Source organism: Gopherus flavomarginatus, chromosome 3 (genome assembly GCF_025201925.1).
Source record: "Gopherus flavomarginatus isolate rGopFla2 chromosome 3, rGopFla2.mat.asm, whole genome shotgun sequence".
In the NCBI taxonomy this organism is placed as follows: domain Eukaryota; kingdom Metazoa; phylum Chordata; order Testudines; family Testudinidae; genus Gopherus; species Gopherus flavomarginatus.
In genome coordinates this window covers 233,719,989-233,738,566 of record NC_066619.1, presented here as the reverse complement: position 1 = coordinate 233,738,566, position 18,578 = coordinate 233,719,989, and the positions used below count along the sequence as shown (strand labels likewise).

Below are 18,578 nucleotides of genomic sequence, written 5' to 3'. Positions count from 1 at the left end.
GCTGGTGGAACTAGAGCAGGGGTAGGCAACCTATGACACAGGTGCCGAAGGCGGCACACAAGCTGATTTTCAGTGGCACTCACACTGTCCGGGTCCTGGCCACCAGTCCAGTGAAGCTCTGCATTTTAATTTTAAATGAAGCTTCTTAAACATTTAAAAAACCTTATTTACTTTACATACAATAGTTTAGTTATATATTATAGACTTACAGAAAGAGACCTTCTAAAAACATTAAAATGTATTACTGGCACGCGAAACCTTAAATTAGAGTGAATAAATGAAGACTCAGCACCCCACTTCTGAAAGGTTGCTGACCCCTAAACTAGAGTCTTCCAACTAACAGAGTCTTGAATCAAATACACTTACTGTAGAGGAGCAGCATTGCGCAATAATATTATACAGCCAGAGTACCATGGTTAGTTCACTGCTATCACTATTAATACTTTTTTCATGCCTCAGATAAGAGTATTGGCCAAAGGTTAAAACTTTATGTGACATTGCTAACCACTGAAAGATAGAAAACTAAAAACAACATAGAACACACCACAGCTGATCAAAAAAAAAACCAAACAAACAATCAGAATCAGGAAATTAAAAAAAGGAGGTGATTAAATCATGAGTTTTAAGACACCATCACAGTGAGCAATGAAATCTAATTTCAGAAGTACATGTGACCAATATGTAGCCACAAATTATGGTTGCATAAACACCAAGGAACACACACATGCATGTTGGGGACCCACATTTTAAAATGTCTTTCACTTTTGACAATACAAAGTTGGCCAGATACTCAGATGGTACAGAGCAGGATAGCATCACTGAAGGTCACAGGTAAAGGGCTCAAAAGTACCTACATAATTTAGGAGTTTAAGTATCATTTTCAAAAGTGACTTAGGAGCCTAAGAGCCACTGATTTAGGCTTTTAAGTGTTTAAGTCATTTCTGAAATTGGGCCTGAAGTACTTTTGAACATTTTACTTGATAAGTTCTTCTCAGTTTCATATATAGGTAACTTTTAAAAAAAGAGAAAGCAATTTATACCTCCCTTATAGCAACTACAAAATATTTAAGATATCCCTACTCCCAATAACTCAAAGATCATTTTGGATTATTAAATACAAACTTTTACTGTACAACTTACCATGGAGATATCCTCCTTGACCAGCCCCAGGATACTGCCCAAAAGAACTTAGTGTATTTGAGTTTGTTTGTTGTAGTGAGGAGAAGAAGAACATACTAAAATGAATGGGCCAAATTTAGCCCTAATTTAACTCCTTTGAATACAGTGAGCTGTATATCAGGGCTGAATTTGAGAAATCTGTGTTTAAATTAACTGTCCATTATAAGCAGAGTGTGTTTGCCTCCTTTCAGGTTACTGTTGCTTTCAGTCCCTTCTCAGACAAACAAACAAATCAAGCAAGCAAAAAACAGGTTAGGGGTGGGACTTACCCGGTTTGAAAATGCTGTTCAAGGTCACAACGTTGCAAAACCTCTGAGCAGTGTTCTGTGAAAGGGCAGCTAACCATTAGCTTATCCAGGAGTTTATTTACTAGTATGTTGGACTTTCTGCAAGACTGTAGAATCAAATTTTTGCGATCCACAGGGCAGAAGTCTTTTTCCACTAGGAAGTTTGTAAGACAGACTGTGCAGTAGGTGTGACCACAAGGAGTGTCCAGTGGCTGGATCAAAGCTTGCAGGCAGATGTGGCATATTAGATCATCATCCACTTCTTCTGTGTAGCTGTACAGGTGGTTCTCTTCTAGTAAATGTGGTTGGCCACAGGTGATACATAAGGGTTGAGGGCTCTCCTCCACTTCTTCTGACAAATCTTTTCGACTCATGATAAGATCTGATGTGATGCAAAATAGAGTAAATAAAAACTGCTCTCTATTTGGAAGAATATCAGCAAGTTCTGCAAGACAGCAAACCTGTAGGAAAAAGCCAAAGAATTACATTCTGGGGTGGCTGTTTTAAAACATCCAGATAAATCATAAATGATGTGCTGTGCCTTGTAAAAAAATGCTGTAGTGATTTTTACAGAAAGAATGCACAATTAGGGCAGGAAAATAAGAAAATGAGTTAACCCTATAACTTATGGTTTTTTTTCTTGCTGTTCTTTACCATCCCCTCTCTGAAAAAGGTATTCCTGCAAGGGAGGTGGGGGGGAAATAGGAAGGAGAAAGGAGAAGGTTGCAAGAACGTAAGGCTTAAAAACCATTTTAAAAAAACAACATAAAATCAGAGTCTGAGAACTTTAACTTCTCTAAGGCACCTGAGTTTAAAGCAGGCAAGTCAGCTGATTATTTTTTCCCTGCAGGAAAACTTGGCAGTGATAAAGCAGCAGCATGTGAAGGCAGAGCAGCGTGACACTGCATGTAGAAATATCATTAAGAATTATCTCCCCCTGTCCAATCCAACACAGAATGGGAAGCCACTTGTAAAGTAGATGTAAAGGAAAATAGTTATGTTCTGAATTAGCATTAGGCTCATATCATATGCTGCACTTTTCTGCACTAATAAACTTTTAGGACCCTTCTTCTAAACATTGCCTCAGCTATAGAAGAAAAGAACAATAGACATAAAACATTATAATTCAAAGAACAACTAGTGAATAAGACTATCTTCTTATAGAGATCTGAAGGATGGATCTTTGGGGCAGAAAATAATATTTGTAGGGATTAAATTATGATCTGCCTTCACTGGATTTACATGTGTGTACTTCCACTGTGTTCAAAAGAATTACTTCTGCTCTACACAAGCATGAGAGGAGAATAGGTCCTTTGTATTTTTATTTAATAGCTGTCAGTTTCTGTCCAGTTTCTAGAGGCAATGTGTCATCACCAAATCTGGACACCCTATTTGCAGTCCCAGAAGCAACAGGGATTGAACATGAAGAATTAATTACCCTCCAACCCCTAGAGGTGAAGCCTCTAAATCATGGTTGTCTCAAGCACATTACTAGAGTGGTTTGAGGAAGGGTTGCATACTGCTGCCACTGGCCATGCTACACCTGTTCTGTGAATAAAGCAGGCAATTTCAGTCTTCAGGGCTGTCAGTCCAGCCTCTTTCACAAACTATACATTTACTTTTACAAAAATGCAAAACATATATTGGTCCAAAGGGAAGTATAACACTATATACTACAGCAAAGAGTCCTGTGGCACCTTATAGACTAACAGACCTATTGGAGCATGAGCTTTCGTGGGTGAATACCCACTGTGTTGGATGCATGACTATATACTACAGAGAAATCCACATATAAATATCTTACAGCCAAGCACCATCAGGAGTCTTGCTTATTGACCAAACCCAACAAACATGAAATTCAATTTTTTACTTCTCCAATTATATGAAGATTTTACAGACAGACATTCTCTCTCTACATAAAGAGTACATTTTACCTACCATAAATGCTGCACTAACTAGCTGCTGCAGGACTGATTAAGAAAAAACATAAATGTAACTTCTAATTTTGTGTTTCTATTTTTAAACTCCTCTATCCCACCTTCAATCATCCCTCCAAAAGAGTCAAAGCTCTTTTGGGTTCCACATTCTGAGGTATCACATTACAGAGCATGGAGGTAACAGCCTAAGACTCTGATGAGACTTCCCCATGGCCTACTGCATATAGGCCGCAATTCAGAACAACCCTTGGACATGCTCTTAAGTCCCACTGAAATCAATGCACTTAAGCACATGCTTAAGTGTTGTGCTGAATAGGGGCCTTAATTCTGAACACTGCGTTACCAAAAAGTTTAGATATATTTGAAGGAATTTAGGACCTGGAGGGATTGACTATGAGGAAAGATTTAAAGAACTGCAACATCCAAGGGTCAAAAGAGTGTGGAGAGGAAGATTTTCAAACTTAGGTGCCTAAAGTTCGGCATGCAAATTCATATTCAGGCCCCTTAATAAATAGGCTCTATTTTCAGAAATTCTGACTCTCAGTTTCAGGATAACTGCACCTGTATGTTCCACCATTCTGTGGTCCACCCCAGCAGTGCCCAGTCAGGCCTCAGGTATTCAGCCATCACCTGTCTCTGGGCAGGGACCCTTGTCTCATTCTCTTGTGATGGGGGGTTTTAAGGCTCCTTGCCTTATACTGTGACTTTCCCAGCACTCTTTTTTGAAAGGCACACAGCAAGTTAAGTGTTAGAGCAAGGAACAGTATTCAGCACTCCAGACTCCCAATTTATTACTCTAATCCCCAGAACATGCTCACTCTCTCCCATGCAAAAGGGTTATTCAGTTCATATTAGGTTCAGCTGGAAATGGTGTTATATTTCTAAGTGACTGAGATTATTTTCACAGTGACAACAGAGAGAGAGACATTGCTTCCCTAAGGCCACATCCTGGTGCAGTAAGACAGATCAACAAGACCCACTACAAACAAGTCTAGTTGACACAGCCCTCTAAAGTGGCAGTGTGTTAAGATACACTGGCTGACTCCTGTGGTAGAGGCTGAAGGCAGCGGTATACCATGGAAATTACATGACCTGTGTTAAATTTAGGGGAAATGCTACTGGCTGTATTTCTTTAGCGTACCCTTTGTAAGCAGATTCAGTACACAGTATTGTGCTGACTGGAATGACTTGATCTCTTGCTATATTAGACAATGGTATGGATACTATGGAACTGGTTAAAACAAACAGAAAACGTGAGACAAAAATCTGTCCTAATTTACACCCCACACATCGCTAGATTCCACTGTGCCCATCATATGTATTTTCCATAGTTATGCAGTACACTTTTCCTTCATCTGGTTTACAATTATTAATAAGTGCGTGGCTATTATACCTGAATGTCGAAAGTATATATATAAGTGCAAGTACTTGCTACTGTGCAAAAAATCAGAACACTAAATTAAACTTGTATGGCTTAAGTGTGATTACCTTATATACACAAGCAGGCCTGTTAAATCATTGGGTCTGCTCATGTGATAAAAAAATCACAATCTGGCCTTTAATAAGAGATTATATTATCACCTATTTTGTATTTCAGGTATGGAAAACATTTGCCTAAAAGACTCCAGGAGAGGGAGGAATTAGTCTGTGATGTTTACAGTAGCTTGTATTTATAATACTGTGTTGTCATAACCTCCATAATTCACTTCATGTCTTTTTTACTGGCATGATTTTAAGCTAGTGTCACTGATTTTCTCTTTAAATATGTGTGAAAATTAACCAAAAAGTTTAAATGAAAAATGTTATTTTAAATTACTCTGAAACAATGACTCAAATATTGGGTGATTTTTCATTAATTGCAATGAATAAACAATACATGATTAAGAAGCACTGACGACACTTCACAATCATGCTAAAAGACAGTGGGCTTCGTTCTGATCTCATTTGTGAGATTGTAATCAGGCCCAAGATTTCTTCCTCAAGGACTTTACAGATCTTCCATCACTGAAAATAATGAGGGTGCAATCTTGGCCCCACTGAAGTCAATAGGGAAATACCTTTTGACTACAATGGGCTAGGATTTCCCCCCAGAGAATTCTGCTATTGTCTTCAACATGGGAGCAGGCCTGGGCCCCAATGGCCTGATCATATAAAAACCTTATTCCTATAACTAGTTAACAGGACTAGTTGCATGAGAGAGTGTTTGCAGGACTAAACTTGTAGAGGGCACATCTATATTCCAGCTGGGAGAGAGTCATCCAGCACAAGTATACAGATTTGCACTAGCAGGGCTCCAGCTAGCATGCTAAATATAGCTGTGTAGATGTTGCAGCTCATGGATTGTCCTTTAGTATGTCTGTACAGCATCTAGCACAACAGAGCCTGAACTTTGCTGAGATAAATAACAAACAACATAGAAAAATCATATATAAATAACAGGAACATATCAGACACATTGAGGTGATACTCAGGAAAATGATATAAATAGCAGATGAAGATAGGACAGTATCATCCAGGAGATTAACGCTGGAAAGCTTTGCAGAAGAAGAGATTCTTTTTTCTTATTCTGTTTTTAAAGTTTTATACAACTTTATACCACATAAATATTTAAAGTTGAAAGAGTCATGCTGAGAATGGTTCTAAAATGCTGAATGAAAACATCAGCTTGCTGACTTTAGTCATTGCAGACAGCCAGTTTTAATACTGAGCTGTTTTATTTAAATTCCATTGAAATGGAAATTTCCTTTATTTTTTTTTTTTGGAGTTGCTGTTGGGTATTTTGTATGTTTGTTCTATCAAATGAAGGAGAAAGGGGAATAATAATTGCTAGCTGAGTTTGTAAACTCCATCATTCAGATTCAGTTGGCTTCATGACTCCTGAACCCAGCTGCCCTTGACTAAACAAGAACAACCAACACCAGGGGAAAGTGGATCTTTGTCCCTACCTAGTGGCTGGTCCCCATAAGAGGGTGCAAGTTTATTACAGCTGCCAGCTAAAGCAGAGTTGCTTATTTACCTCAAATTGTAGTGACTCATGCATTTTGCACTGTAGTTCCAGGATTCAAACCCCACTGTCAGTCCAAGGAGGGTCAAATTAATAAAGTATACGGGAAAACATACCTCTTAACGGTTATTTTGTAACTTATGTGTAAAAACACCACAACTAAGAATTTCATGCTTACTGGACATCTGGCTGAATACCAGAATAACGGTCTGACACTAGTTAATTTGATTCTAATATTGCTCTAATTAAGCAACATTCATTATGAAACAAAGCATTTTCCTGTGAGTGGCCATCTTAATTCAGCATTTCACAGTAACATATCCTGTAATGCTCCTTTGCATTTAAACACCACCTTTCATATTGACATACTTTGCATATTCAGTCACCCAAACTCAGTACCTCAGGCATGTATAGAAGCAGCCAACTGCCATTTGGGATACTGTACAACCGTGGTAGAAAACCATCAGACATTGACCCCTGCTCTTACAATATGCACCACACACTCTTTAATATCTACAAAGAACAGAGGAGTGTTTTCATTTTTAAGCTCTTGATTGGAAAATTCACACAGTAAATTGTATAGAATTCAATTTATCTACCTATAGGCTGAAAGGCTGTGTCAACCCTCCCTAGATCTGAACCATTGCTCCAAGGGCAACTAAATATTTCAACCCTGATGTTTAGACCAATAAAATATTCTCTCATTCAGATCTTTAAAGCGCAATTCCTACTACGCATACTAGGGCTGGTCAGCAAAATTCCAACAAATTTTTGTTGTAAGTTTTGCCCATTCATAAAAATCAAAACATTTAGTAGAGATTTTTCAATTTCAACAAAGTTCTGACACGACCCTGGCAGGAATCCAATGAAACCCTAACTGCTGGAATACATCAGAAACCTGCCTGGTTTTCTGGCAGCTTGCCTGCCAGGCTCCTTGGCTGTCTGCCTGGTGGACGGCCTCTGAGGTAGGGATCCCAGGGCTTCCAGGGTCTGTGGCTCAAGGGCAATCAACCAGGCAGACTGCTCTAAAGCCAGAGCTCCATTCCTTTTCTTGGAGAATTTTGAAATTTTGGTTTTTGTTCCACATCAGGAATCAAACATGAATATCAATAAACATGGATCTCCACAGTGCCCCCAGCGACTGAAGCCACTTTACACTGAGCAAAAAAATCCTAATAGCACAGTACTGCAAGTTACTACCTGCAAGTTTTTAAGCTTTAGATCAAGCTATGAAACCTGACAAAATCCATACTATGCCTGGAAGTAACTTAAATAGCACTGAATCAATTTCCTTGAAACAAGGCTTATTCTGTGGATCTCACTGAAAGGTAGAAAATAAACAAAGTTGGAGAAATTGGTTTGTTGAGTTTTGTACACAAAATTTCTGATCAGAACATACGGAAGCATACTCTCTCTCATGAGTGCACACAATCTTCTCAAAATGCCTGAACTGATTTTATTGACATTTTCACAAATATAAAATTAAACAACTTCTGAGACCCTGGATGGAAAATTTCAGCCCCAAAATAAATCATTTAAGAATATTAGGAGCACCTGAACAAGATATGTGGGGTGAAGGAGGGGAAAAGGAGGAAAGCGGGGATACAGAATGATAAGAAATATGAGAAAATAAAAGTTGCAGTTCATCTTTTACTATAGCTGTTACTCACTGTATGATAAATATAAATATAAATGGACTTACCTTGACAATATGTAGTACTTCTGATGAGATTTAGTGGTGTTGCTTGCACAATTGAAATGGTCAATAATTTGAAAATATTCCACCACTGGTATAAGATATAATTCAAAGTTCCTATTTCTTATATGGTTCAATAAAATCAATGTAAACCACAAGCTAAGATTACAAGTACAAGGACGAGTTGTGGCAAAATCAACAGACAGAGGCTAACTGCTTCACAAATGCATGCTCTATCTATACAGAGGAAGTCCATCATATAGTTCAAGCCAGATCATGTGAGCAATCATGATTAGCTCCTGAAATGCTTCCTAAACATGTGCTCCACCTAATTGCATAATAAATGCCATCAACATTCATGCACTAAATTGCACTGCATAGTGGCATTAATAGTTATGTAATATAAATTGCATTACTCTGTAGTTTGGTTGATAGCCCTAAAATACTTTTACCAGACAGATAACCTCTTTAGTAACATGACCATATTTAAAGCCATCTGACCAAATGATGGTTGTCTTTATTTGGTAGAATCACTGGTTTGACAGTATCACTTGATGGCCTTACCCAACTCCCACTGATTAAGACCCATGGTTACTTTGCTGTGACAGAATACAGATGGCTACAGAACCCCTGCATACACTGTGTAGTAACAAGAACCCATTCTGTATTTCAGCAGCTATAGAATAGCTTGCAATAAACTGCATTTGTTTTATTCCTCTGGATTTCTCACATGCACTCAGCTCATTAATTTAACTCCACCAGGAGTGCTTTATTCCAGCATTTTTATACCCAGGACATCAACACTAAAAGCAAATTTTATTTCCTTCCCCTCCCCCATCTATGAAACTGGTAAATGCTCATATTTCCCAGTTACCTATCAGGGCAGAACGTGTTCCCCCGCCACTACACTGGTTTCCAGCTGACCAGGGATCAGGAAGGAAATCTGCCTCTCTCTATATTCCAAAGTCCTGTGCTCCAGGGCTGGGGCACCCATGGAAAAAAAATTAGCAGGTGCTTAGCTCCCACTGGTAGCCAGCTACCCCCTGCCTTTAAGAACCTCCTGTAGACTGGCAGCCCCATGGATCAACTGCTCCCCCTCCCTCCTAGCTGCCATAATCAGCTTTCCTGAGAAAGCAGGAGGCACTAGGAGGGAGGAGGAGTAGGAGAAGTGTGGATAGGGAACGCTTGGGGGAGGGGGCGGAAAGAGGCAGGGAAAAGGTGGGGGCTTAGGGGAAAGGGTGGAGTGAGGGTCGGGCTGGGGGCGGAGCGAGAATTGAGCACCCTTTGGCAAAGGAAAAAGTCGGTGCCTATGAAATGGGCCCACAGGATACTCCCAGGCTGCCTTCAGTGGCTAAATAGGGGGAAAAGTAAGAGACTGGGTGGGAGAATGAAGTGAAAAGGGCAGATGGCGAGGCAGCTGGGAGAGGACAGGAAAAGTATAGCTAGAATGGTGTTGGAAGGAGTTACCAGCATGTTCTTAACCCCACTTTGACTTAGAAAACGTTCTGCTTGTTCTAACTAAACTATTCTGCACCCCACGGCCTTCATTGCAGAGGATGTGAGAGAGATTCCCACACCTGAGCCATTCTTTTTAGGTGACAAATCTGAGGAACTGTCCCAGATTGAGGTATCATTAGAGGAGGTTTTGGAACAAATTGATAAATTTAACAGTAATAATTCACCAGGACCAGATGGTATTCACCCAAGAGCTCTGAAGGAACTCAGAAATGAAACTACAGAATTCCTAACTGCGGTGTGTAACCTATCACTTAAATCAGCCTCTGTACCACATGACTGGAGGATAGCTAAGGTAATGCTGATCTTTAAAAAAGGTTACAGAGGCAATTACAGGCCAGTAAACTTAACTTCAGTACCAGGCAAACTGGTTGAAACAATAGTAAAGAAAAGAATTATCAGACACAGAAGAACACAATATATCAGGGAAGAGTCAACATGGCTTTTGTAAAGGGAAATCATGCCTCATCAAACTATAGGAATTCTTTGGGTGGGGGTCAACAAACATGGATAAAGATGATCCAGTGGACATAATGTACTTGGACTTTCAGAAAGCATTTGACAAGGTCCATCACCAAAGGCACTTAAGCAAAGCAGGCAGTCATAGGATAAGGGGAAGGTCATTTCATGGATCAGTAACTGATTAAGAGATAGGAAACAAAGGGTAGGAATTAATGGTCAGTTTTCACAGTGTTCAGAGCTAGCTCCCCCTAGAATCTGTATTGGGCCCAGTATTGTTCAACATATTCATAAATGATCTGGAAAAAGAGGTTGCACAAAACTAGGTGACTAGGCAACAAAATGGCAGATGAAATTCAGTGCTGATATTGGAAAATACAAGTATGACTACAAAATGATGAGGTCTAAATTAACTGTTACTACTCAAGAAAGATCTTGGAAACATTGTGGATAGTTCTCTGAAAACATCTGCTCAATGTGTAGCAGAAGTCAAAAAAGCTAACAATGTTAGGAACCATTAAGGGATAGATGTTGAGACAGAAAATATCATCAGGCCACCATCTAAATCCATACCCACACCTTGAATATTGCGTGCTGTTTTGGTCATCCCATCTCAAAAAATATATTGGAATTAGAAAAGGTTCAGAAAAGAGCAACAAAAATGTTTAGGGGTATGGAACAGCTTCCATATGAGGCGAGATTAATAAGACTGGGACTTTGCAGCTTGGAAAAGAGGTAACTAAGGGGCAATATGATAGAGGTCTATAAAATCATGACTGGTGTGGAGAAAGTAAATAAGGAAGTGTTATTTACTCCTTCTCATAACAAGAACCAGGGGTCACCCAATTAAATTAATAGGAAGCAGGTTTAAAAACAAACATAAGGAAGTAGTTCTTCATACAATGCACAGCCAACCTGTGGAATCTGTTGCCAAGGGTTTGGAAAGCCAAAAGTATAACTGGGTTAAAAAAGATTTAGCTAATTTCATGGAGGATAGGTCCCTCAATGGCTATCAGCCAAGATGCCCAGGGATGCAACTGCATGTTCTGGATGTTCCTAAATCTCTGACTGCCAGAAGCTGGGAGTGGACGACCAGGGATGGATCACTCAATAAATTGCCCTGTTCTGTTTATTCCCTCTGAAGTTTCTGGCACTGGCCACTCTCAGAAGACAGGATACTGGGCTAGATGGACCATTGGTCTAATCCCATATGGCTGTTCTTATATTCTAAAAATCAGGTAGCCTTAGTTAGGCAACAGGGTAACTCAGCCAAGCAGACTATCCAATTTATGGAATACCAAAAACTAATAAAGCTGAAACAGGCAAACAAAATAACCCTCTTAAAAGGTCTAAGTAGCTTTATTCTAGTATGTGGCATAAATATATTTTGTGTTTGTGCAGTATATTTTTGTTGGCACTGGTTTAGAATGACCTGCCTGACTCACTCATGGATTTGTGAGTTGGGGGTAATGCCACAAACTTAATCATCCCAATAATAACTTTATACCACTCTACTAACTATACACTTTATATAGAGAAAATACTACAGATGACCCAATACCACTACAATAGATATAGTTTATAGATAAACATATCCATCACACAGATCTAAAATGGGATGAAATATCTACCCATGTTAATATTTTTCATGGATTGTGGTCCCTCTTACAGAAACTAATAAAATGTTAAAACCTTTGGATAATTGAGGGTTTTAGTAAGTTCAGCTGGCAAGCCTAGGGAAAGCTGGTGGGTGGACAGCTTCACTCTGCTTTGGTCCTCATTTGACTGGCCGTAGGGAAGCCAGCTGGCTTCCGGCTCACTGTGCTCCAGATTCCTGGAACCAAACTGCTGTGAAAACTGCAGCAATACCCAGGACATATAACAAACCTTCTGATAATAGAGTTTCAGTTAGCAGGGTCCAGGTAGCCAGGGTCTACTGTATGTTTACATGCCATACAAACCACTAACCCTAATAACCCTGGACATTAACAATGGAACATTCCTTCAATCGCTGTGTATCCTGTATACATACTGTACACTGTGTTCCCATACCCTGCTTACCATATCTATATACGAGAAAGCTACAATAGTTTTAAAAGAAATGGAAATGTATGGAAATTTGAAAGTCTTAATCTTAACACAGATTTACCAATAGTCTTAATCTCTCTTTACATTCCTCTCTCAGGCCTCTGACTGTGTTAGCAGAGTGTATTGTCAGTATTAGATTTACCCCCTGGACTGAGCCTATACAACGAGCACCTAAGGGCATGCTGCATCATGGCACTCATTCCTGGTTTTAAAGGAAATTATTCCAATTCATTCTCCTCATACAGCTTTGCTGAACATCCTCATCTGGCTCCTGCACCTTCTGTCAGGTTCTGCAGTAGTGAGACCTTCGACTGGCGCTCTCTTTGCCAGCTCCAGAGGCAAGGGGAATGCTGATCAGAGGTGCTAGCTCCAGAGGAGAGGGGAGCACTGAACAGAGGTGCTACTAAAGTAGAACTGGTGTGGGGAGCTTCTCATGCTGCATAAAGGAGTGGTGTTTCTAGAAACAAAAATACACGCCAGGACTGCAGAATGATTACTCCCAGGATGTAGAATGAGGAGGGGAAGGAAGGAAGGAAAGAAAGAGAGAAGGGTTCCAGCAAGGGTGTTAACCGGGAGGAAGATACCATGAAAGGGAAGAAGGGTGAGTGGGCACAGGGTGAGCTAGGTTTGAGAGGTGAACAATCACATTCTCCCCACATCCCCTCAGTCCCAGATCTTCCATTGGTGACTTGGAAGCTTAATGCTGTCAACTGATTTTTTTTCTAGTTTCAGATGTTAAATTTTCTCCCATAATTTTCTTGAAACTGCTATTTCAACAAGGGATAACCTTTGAAGTGACTGGAGAGGTTCTACTCTCATTTTCAAAAATGACACAGGCATTTAGGAGCCCTGAAATGCATTGACAGATAGTGGTACACGGGCTCTGAGGTGCCCATGTCCCCTCTGAAAACGGGACTTAGCTCTAGGGTTAAACGTTCACAAACGCCAGCTATTATTACGTTTGTTGGCAACAAATAGGATGTTTAACAGTACCATGACATGTCCATCAGATAATAGTAATAGCTTAACTATAAAACACAGTACACATAATTGGTAGCTGCATTAACACTGTAGCAGTGAGTATGCTGCATTAATTGTACTGTACACTTACATAACTCCTTTCCTCTATAGATCTTAAAATGCTTTACATAGTATTTAATCCATTCTCACAACACCCCATGTGACCTTGGGTTTTTTAATGCCCATTTCATAGATTGATCAGGTGAGCTGCAGAGAGGTTAACTGAATTCCAGCATCCCACAATGAATTCTTAGCAGTCAGGGATATAACCAGGGGAGTCCCGATTCCCAATCCATGCACACTAGACCACACATTGTGTTATAACTGTAGAAACAGTGTTGCATCCTGGATCTGGGAAAAAGCACATATTGTTTACTTTCAGGGCCTGATCCTCAGCTGATATAGACTGGTGACTGCAATGGAACTACACTGATTCACACCAGCTAAGACTCTGACCCTCATGTTGACTTGCCTGAGCAAAGAAAACATTCTGGGTGAAATCCCGACCCCAATGACAGCAATGGCAGAACTACGAATGAATTCAATGGAACCGAGATTTCACCGTTTGTACCTCAACACTACTTGAGAGCTCCCGCTCTGATTCTGCTGATCAGGATAGTATTCTGTTCCCAATTCAAATATAGGGATTGGCTTTCCAGCATAAGCAACTAACTGCAGTAACACTAGAAGGCGTTAGTATTGAATAAGGAGAGAAGGATTTTACTCATGCAACTCAACTCAAGGTGGAGACAAGTTTTCAGAGGTTAGGGTGAGGGCAGTCCCCTGAGTCCTGACGTGGCTGCTGCTTCTGGCAGTGTGTAGCAGAGTAGTCACCCTGCTTCTGCCTGGAGGGGTAAAAGCAGCCTTGGAGAGGGCTGAGGCCGAGAGAAAAACCTACACTGATTGGGGAAGTAGCCTCAGTGGGGGGGTGTTGATGGGTTGCTTGCGGCCCTTGAGAGTTCTGAGGGGGACAGTTGAGGGCAGGACATAGGTGGTGGTTGGATGGCGGGAGGGGGAGAAGACAGTCTGTTTTTGGAGGTACAGCCTTCCCTACCCGGCCCCCGATACAATTTTGCAACCCCAATGCGCAGGGCTGGCTTTTGGAAGTGTGGGGCCCAATTTGAACAGTTTCGACGGGGCCCCGTCAGGGACGACTTATAAAGAAAACAAAAACAAAAAAACCACACATAGGCCTTGTACTCACCGGGCAGCGCTCCAGGCCTTCGGCAGCACTTCGCCGGCGGGTCCTTCACTCGCTCTGGGTCTTCGGTGGCACTGAAAGACCCACCAGCAAAGTGCTGCCAAAGACCTAGTAGGGAACCAGTTAAGATTTTGGCAGCTCATCGCTGCCTGAATATGCTGGGGGATCAGGCCCTCCAAAAAAAGTCAATACAAGGGTGGGAGTAGGCCTTCAGATGGTCTGAGCAGTCATGACTTTAAAAGTTTGAATGAACTTCTAGATATTTTTCTAAAAACTGAAACTTACTGCTAGGCTGAATGTTAATTACTGTGTCAAAAGAAAGACGTCATTTAAAATAAAGGAATAAATGCTGAGACAAAAGTGTGGCCTAGTGGCCCAAATAACATGGTTTGAGTTCTAATACTGCATCTAATCCCCACAGGGCTTGGATACACAATTCCCCCTTTCTTGTTCAGTTTATCTCATCTGTAAAACACAGTAACAGTGCACATTGCCTATTTTGCCTGTAAGACCACTAAGCATCATAGTGGAAGTAGAAACAATTGCTATGGTTAAGTTTTGCATAAGTGTTTCCATTATAAACCACTATATTCAGCAGGCTACTGACTAAAGGCTCTGTCCTGAAAATACTTATGCACATAAACTTTGCTCAGGGCCAGATTCTGCCACATTTACTCATGTTGAGGAGCACTTTATTCTGTGAATAGTGCCACTGAGTCAGATACTACACACTGGACTTGATTCATCACTGCTTTACACCTGTTTCATGCAAGTGTAACTCCATTAAATCACTCTTTAAAGCACAGTACTAATTAAGATTCATGCTTTGTTGCCCACTATTAATGTATTCAGAACATTCTTCTCAAAATGAAGAGGCTTAATAGAGTTTTATCTTGTCAGCCAGGACATGCTGGTAATTTATGGCTAAAGAAGATTGTGGATACTGTGGCTGAATTAATATCTTCTTCTGGGAACTGGTTTTGTGGGTGTGGACACAAATTTGGTGCAACTTAATCTGATGGGAGGAGACCAATTAGTGTGAATTCATAATATGGGCACTTGCCACAAGATCAGGTGAAAGTGGCTGCATGGATCAAAGTTTTTTATTTGGATTTTTTATTTTTATTTTTCCTCCTATGAAGCTTAGCCACCTGCAGTAATCTCAGACCCATCCTGCTCAGTAAGGCCTCTCAGAGACTATAGCTTGATATCCTCCAAAGTAGCTGTAGAGCAATTAGATGACCTCATCGCAATGGAACTACAAGAAACAGGGATGTGGTACACATTTCCTAGCATTAAATTCTATTTGCAAAATACTGCTGTAGTCCTGAAGCTGTGTAGTACATTTTTGGTGTTATGAATGTCTGCACTCAAAAAATCAGCCTTAAAGGTGAACTCCAAAGAAAAAGCAGCAATTACCTATATTTTATAATAGTAGTATTTAAATAGTACTCATAGGCTTTGATGTTCACATCACTGAAGCAAATGGGTTAGGGAAGGGATGAGATCTCACAATTCACTGTATTTTTGGCCAAACCATTCCCTGTCAGAGATAAATCTGTAGGAGGCAGTCATAGGTACCGGAAAGCTGCAGTGGGTTCATTTCATGAAGTTTCCTGCCAAGCAGCATCCAGTGTGTATTTAGACATAGGGATTTAAGGGATGCAGAATCTGGTTCAGCCAAATCTGCGCACACTCATTTGTTGTTGGCAGTATTCTCCAGGCAAGTTACATTCTTGCACAAGGTTGAGAACAAGACACCTGCAATGGTGAGGTCATGTCCAACATGAAAAAGAAGTTATGCTTTTACAGATGGATTATAGAGGAAGGTCGAAGGAAATAGAGCATAAGGTCAACTACAAACAAGGTTGGAAGACAGGTTTCTTAAATCCTTCAAAATTGTAAGTCCTCCCATACTTTTGCTGAAGGAAGTGTGCAGGATGAAAGTCCATTCTATGTGCTACTATGGCTACATCATAGCTATGTAAGTGCAGATGCTGCTCTGAGATTTATTTAAGGTGAAAGTTTCCATATGCACATTTGATAGCCTCACATCACATTTTATTCTGATTTCAGGTGATTTTTCTTAAGCCAAACGTGCAAAAAATCAAAATGTGTGTTTTTGGAAGTTTAATAGAAAAAGATGTACAGCTTTGCATGCCCTGATTTCTTTGGGTGAAATTTCAGTGAAGCTATTATTTCTGCATTTCAATCTTGGGAAAATATTGAATTTCTGCATGTCTTCAGTGTACAGCCATTTGCACTAGAAAAACTGACTTTATTTACACTATAAAAAAGTCTGTTCTACTGAAGTCAATGAACCTGTGCATGGGCACAGTGGTCTGCCCAGGCAGATCAGTCTGCAGGACTGGGGCTGTGGAAGTGCAGAAAGAACTGACAGATTTGTAGGGGCTCTTAATGCATGACAGTCTCTGTTAGCCAGAGTTAGGCTAGCGGTAACCCTAATAACGCGAGATTTGTAAAAGCAAGGATTGTGTGAGGCGAGTGGAAAAGAACTGTGTGAGAAGTTGTTTTTCGACCTTGTGTAGATAATACAATATGTAGACTGGCATCTCTTAAGTGAGAAAAACAAGGTATCAGGATGACCTATGTATAAACAAAATGCAGCTGTTGCTTATTATTGTCTATAACAAAAGTATAAATGCTTGCTGTAATTGTTTACCTGTTGAGATACCTGTCTAGGAAGGGGAGACCTTATGTACTAGTGCACTCTCCCCCTGTTGTAGCTGCTAAACAGAATAAAGTATCTGACTCTGCTGCACCCAAACAAAAAGGAAGAACTGAGTTTTTCTGACAGGACCATATTAAAATAGGTCACATTTTGGAGTTGTCAGTCCAGACAGTATCCCTTTAACAGACAATTTGGATAGCTCTCTCACTTTGAGAATCCCCTTATTGTTTGCTTTCTTGCTTGAAAAAGAATTGCTTGAGTTATTGGATATTTTTACATGCAACACAGTAACTGAATGTTCTACAATGAAATGAAGCTTATATATCATCTCCTCCTATGTGCATGCTTTATTGGCATTTTGCACAAAAATGTTACCCTGGGGGAGATACTGGACACTTCAGAATTCTCACATAGAATATTTTAATTTTCTCCTCTGATAAACAAGCACGATATTGAGTCAGGAACCTCCCTTTTTCCAACTCAGTGCTACAATAAGGCACTGCAGCAGTTAACACCCAAACACACAGGCAAAGAACAATCCTCTAAATAGCACTAATGTTAGTGGAACCAAGAACAAGACGGGTCCCAAGTGAGTAAAAGGAATTGACAGAAGCGGCAGAAATATTTTCAGGTGGCAAGAGAAGGCTAACAGACAGCTTGTTTCAATTTATATTTTTGGAAATATACGCTCTTAGTTTTTGGGTGGAAGAGTATAGGATAGTAAATTACTAACAGATTACTTCCTTAAGAATTTTCTAATTTCATCTCAGGAAAGAAGTGGATTAGAGTATTTACTGTAGAACTCCTCAAAGAAAGCATCATTTCAAATGCCTTATATAACCCAGTGGAGAATCCTAGCATTCCATTTATAGATTAGTGCTTTTGTTGTTCTAACAATAGCAGATAAAGCTGTTTTTATTTCACTGGAACAACTGCCTTGCTATTGGTATTGTACTGCAGGAATCTGACTGAGCAAATACAAATAGATCCTAGGGCAGAACCAGCCCTCAATTTTTATATAGGATTCCACAGAGCAATTTGGTATAAATAAATAAATATCAATCACCTAATGTAGCTCCCCAGTGAGAATTTTAAGGCCAGTCTTGCTCTTTTTATTGCTGGCTGAACAATTTGTTACCAATTTACTTGCCAATTAAAGGGAAGCATGAATTACCACAGCAGTGTTCTGTATATTCTATTTATGATATTTCTGAGCTATGTATACAAGACCTCAATTCAGCAGTCCATCCTCCCAGCCCAACAAAACATTTAAGTACCTGCTTAACTTCAGCACCTGATAAAGTCCCTTTGACTACATGTGCATAAGGGCTTTGCAGGGATAGGATGGACTTAAAGTACTTTCTTAAATATTTTGCTGAAATTTGGGCCTTAGCATCCATGTGCCAATACAGGGTCCAGTCCTGTGACCTTTTCAAGCTTAATTTTACATAGGTCACATGACCCACAGAAGTTAATGGTACTATTAACATATGCATAAAT

At 40.1% G+C, this 18,578-nt stretch overlaps 1 protein-coding gene across 4 annotated transcripts in view; it reads right to left on the bottom strand.

The window, feature by feature from the left end:
• Positions 1 to 18,578, bottom strand: part of LNX1 (ligand of numb-protein X 1) — a 359,863-nt gene that overhangs the window by 86,992 nt on the left and 254,293 nt on the right. For all 4 annotated transcript variants that reach the window (XM_050947563.1, XM_050947562.1, XM_050947565.1 and 1 more), the window contains one exon: positions 1,449 to 1,927. In XM_050947563.1, the coding sequence (XP_050803520.1) occupies positions 1,449 to 1,840 (392 nt within the window). In that variant the 5' untranslated portion in view covers positions 1,841 to 1,927. The remainder of the gene's footprint in view (positions 1 to 1,448; positions 1,928 to 18,578) is intronic.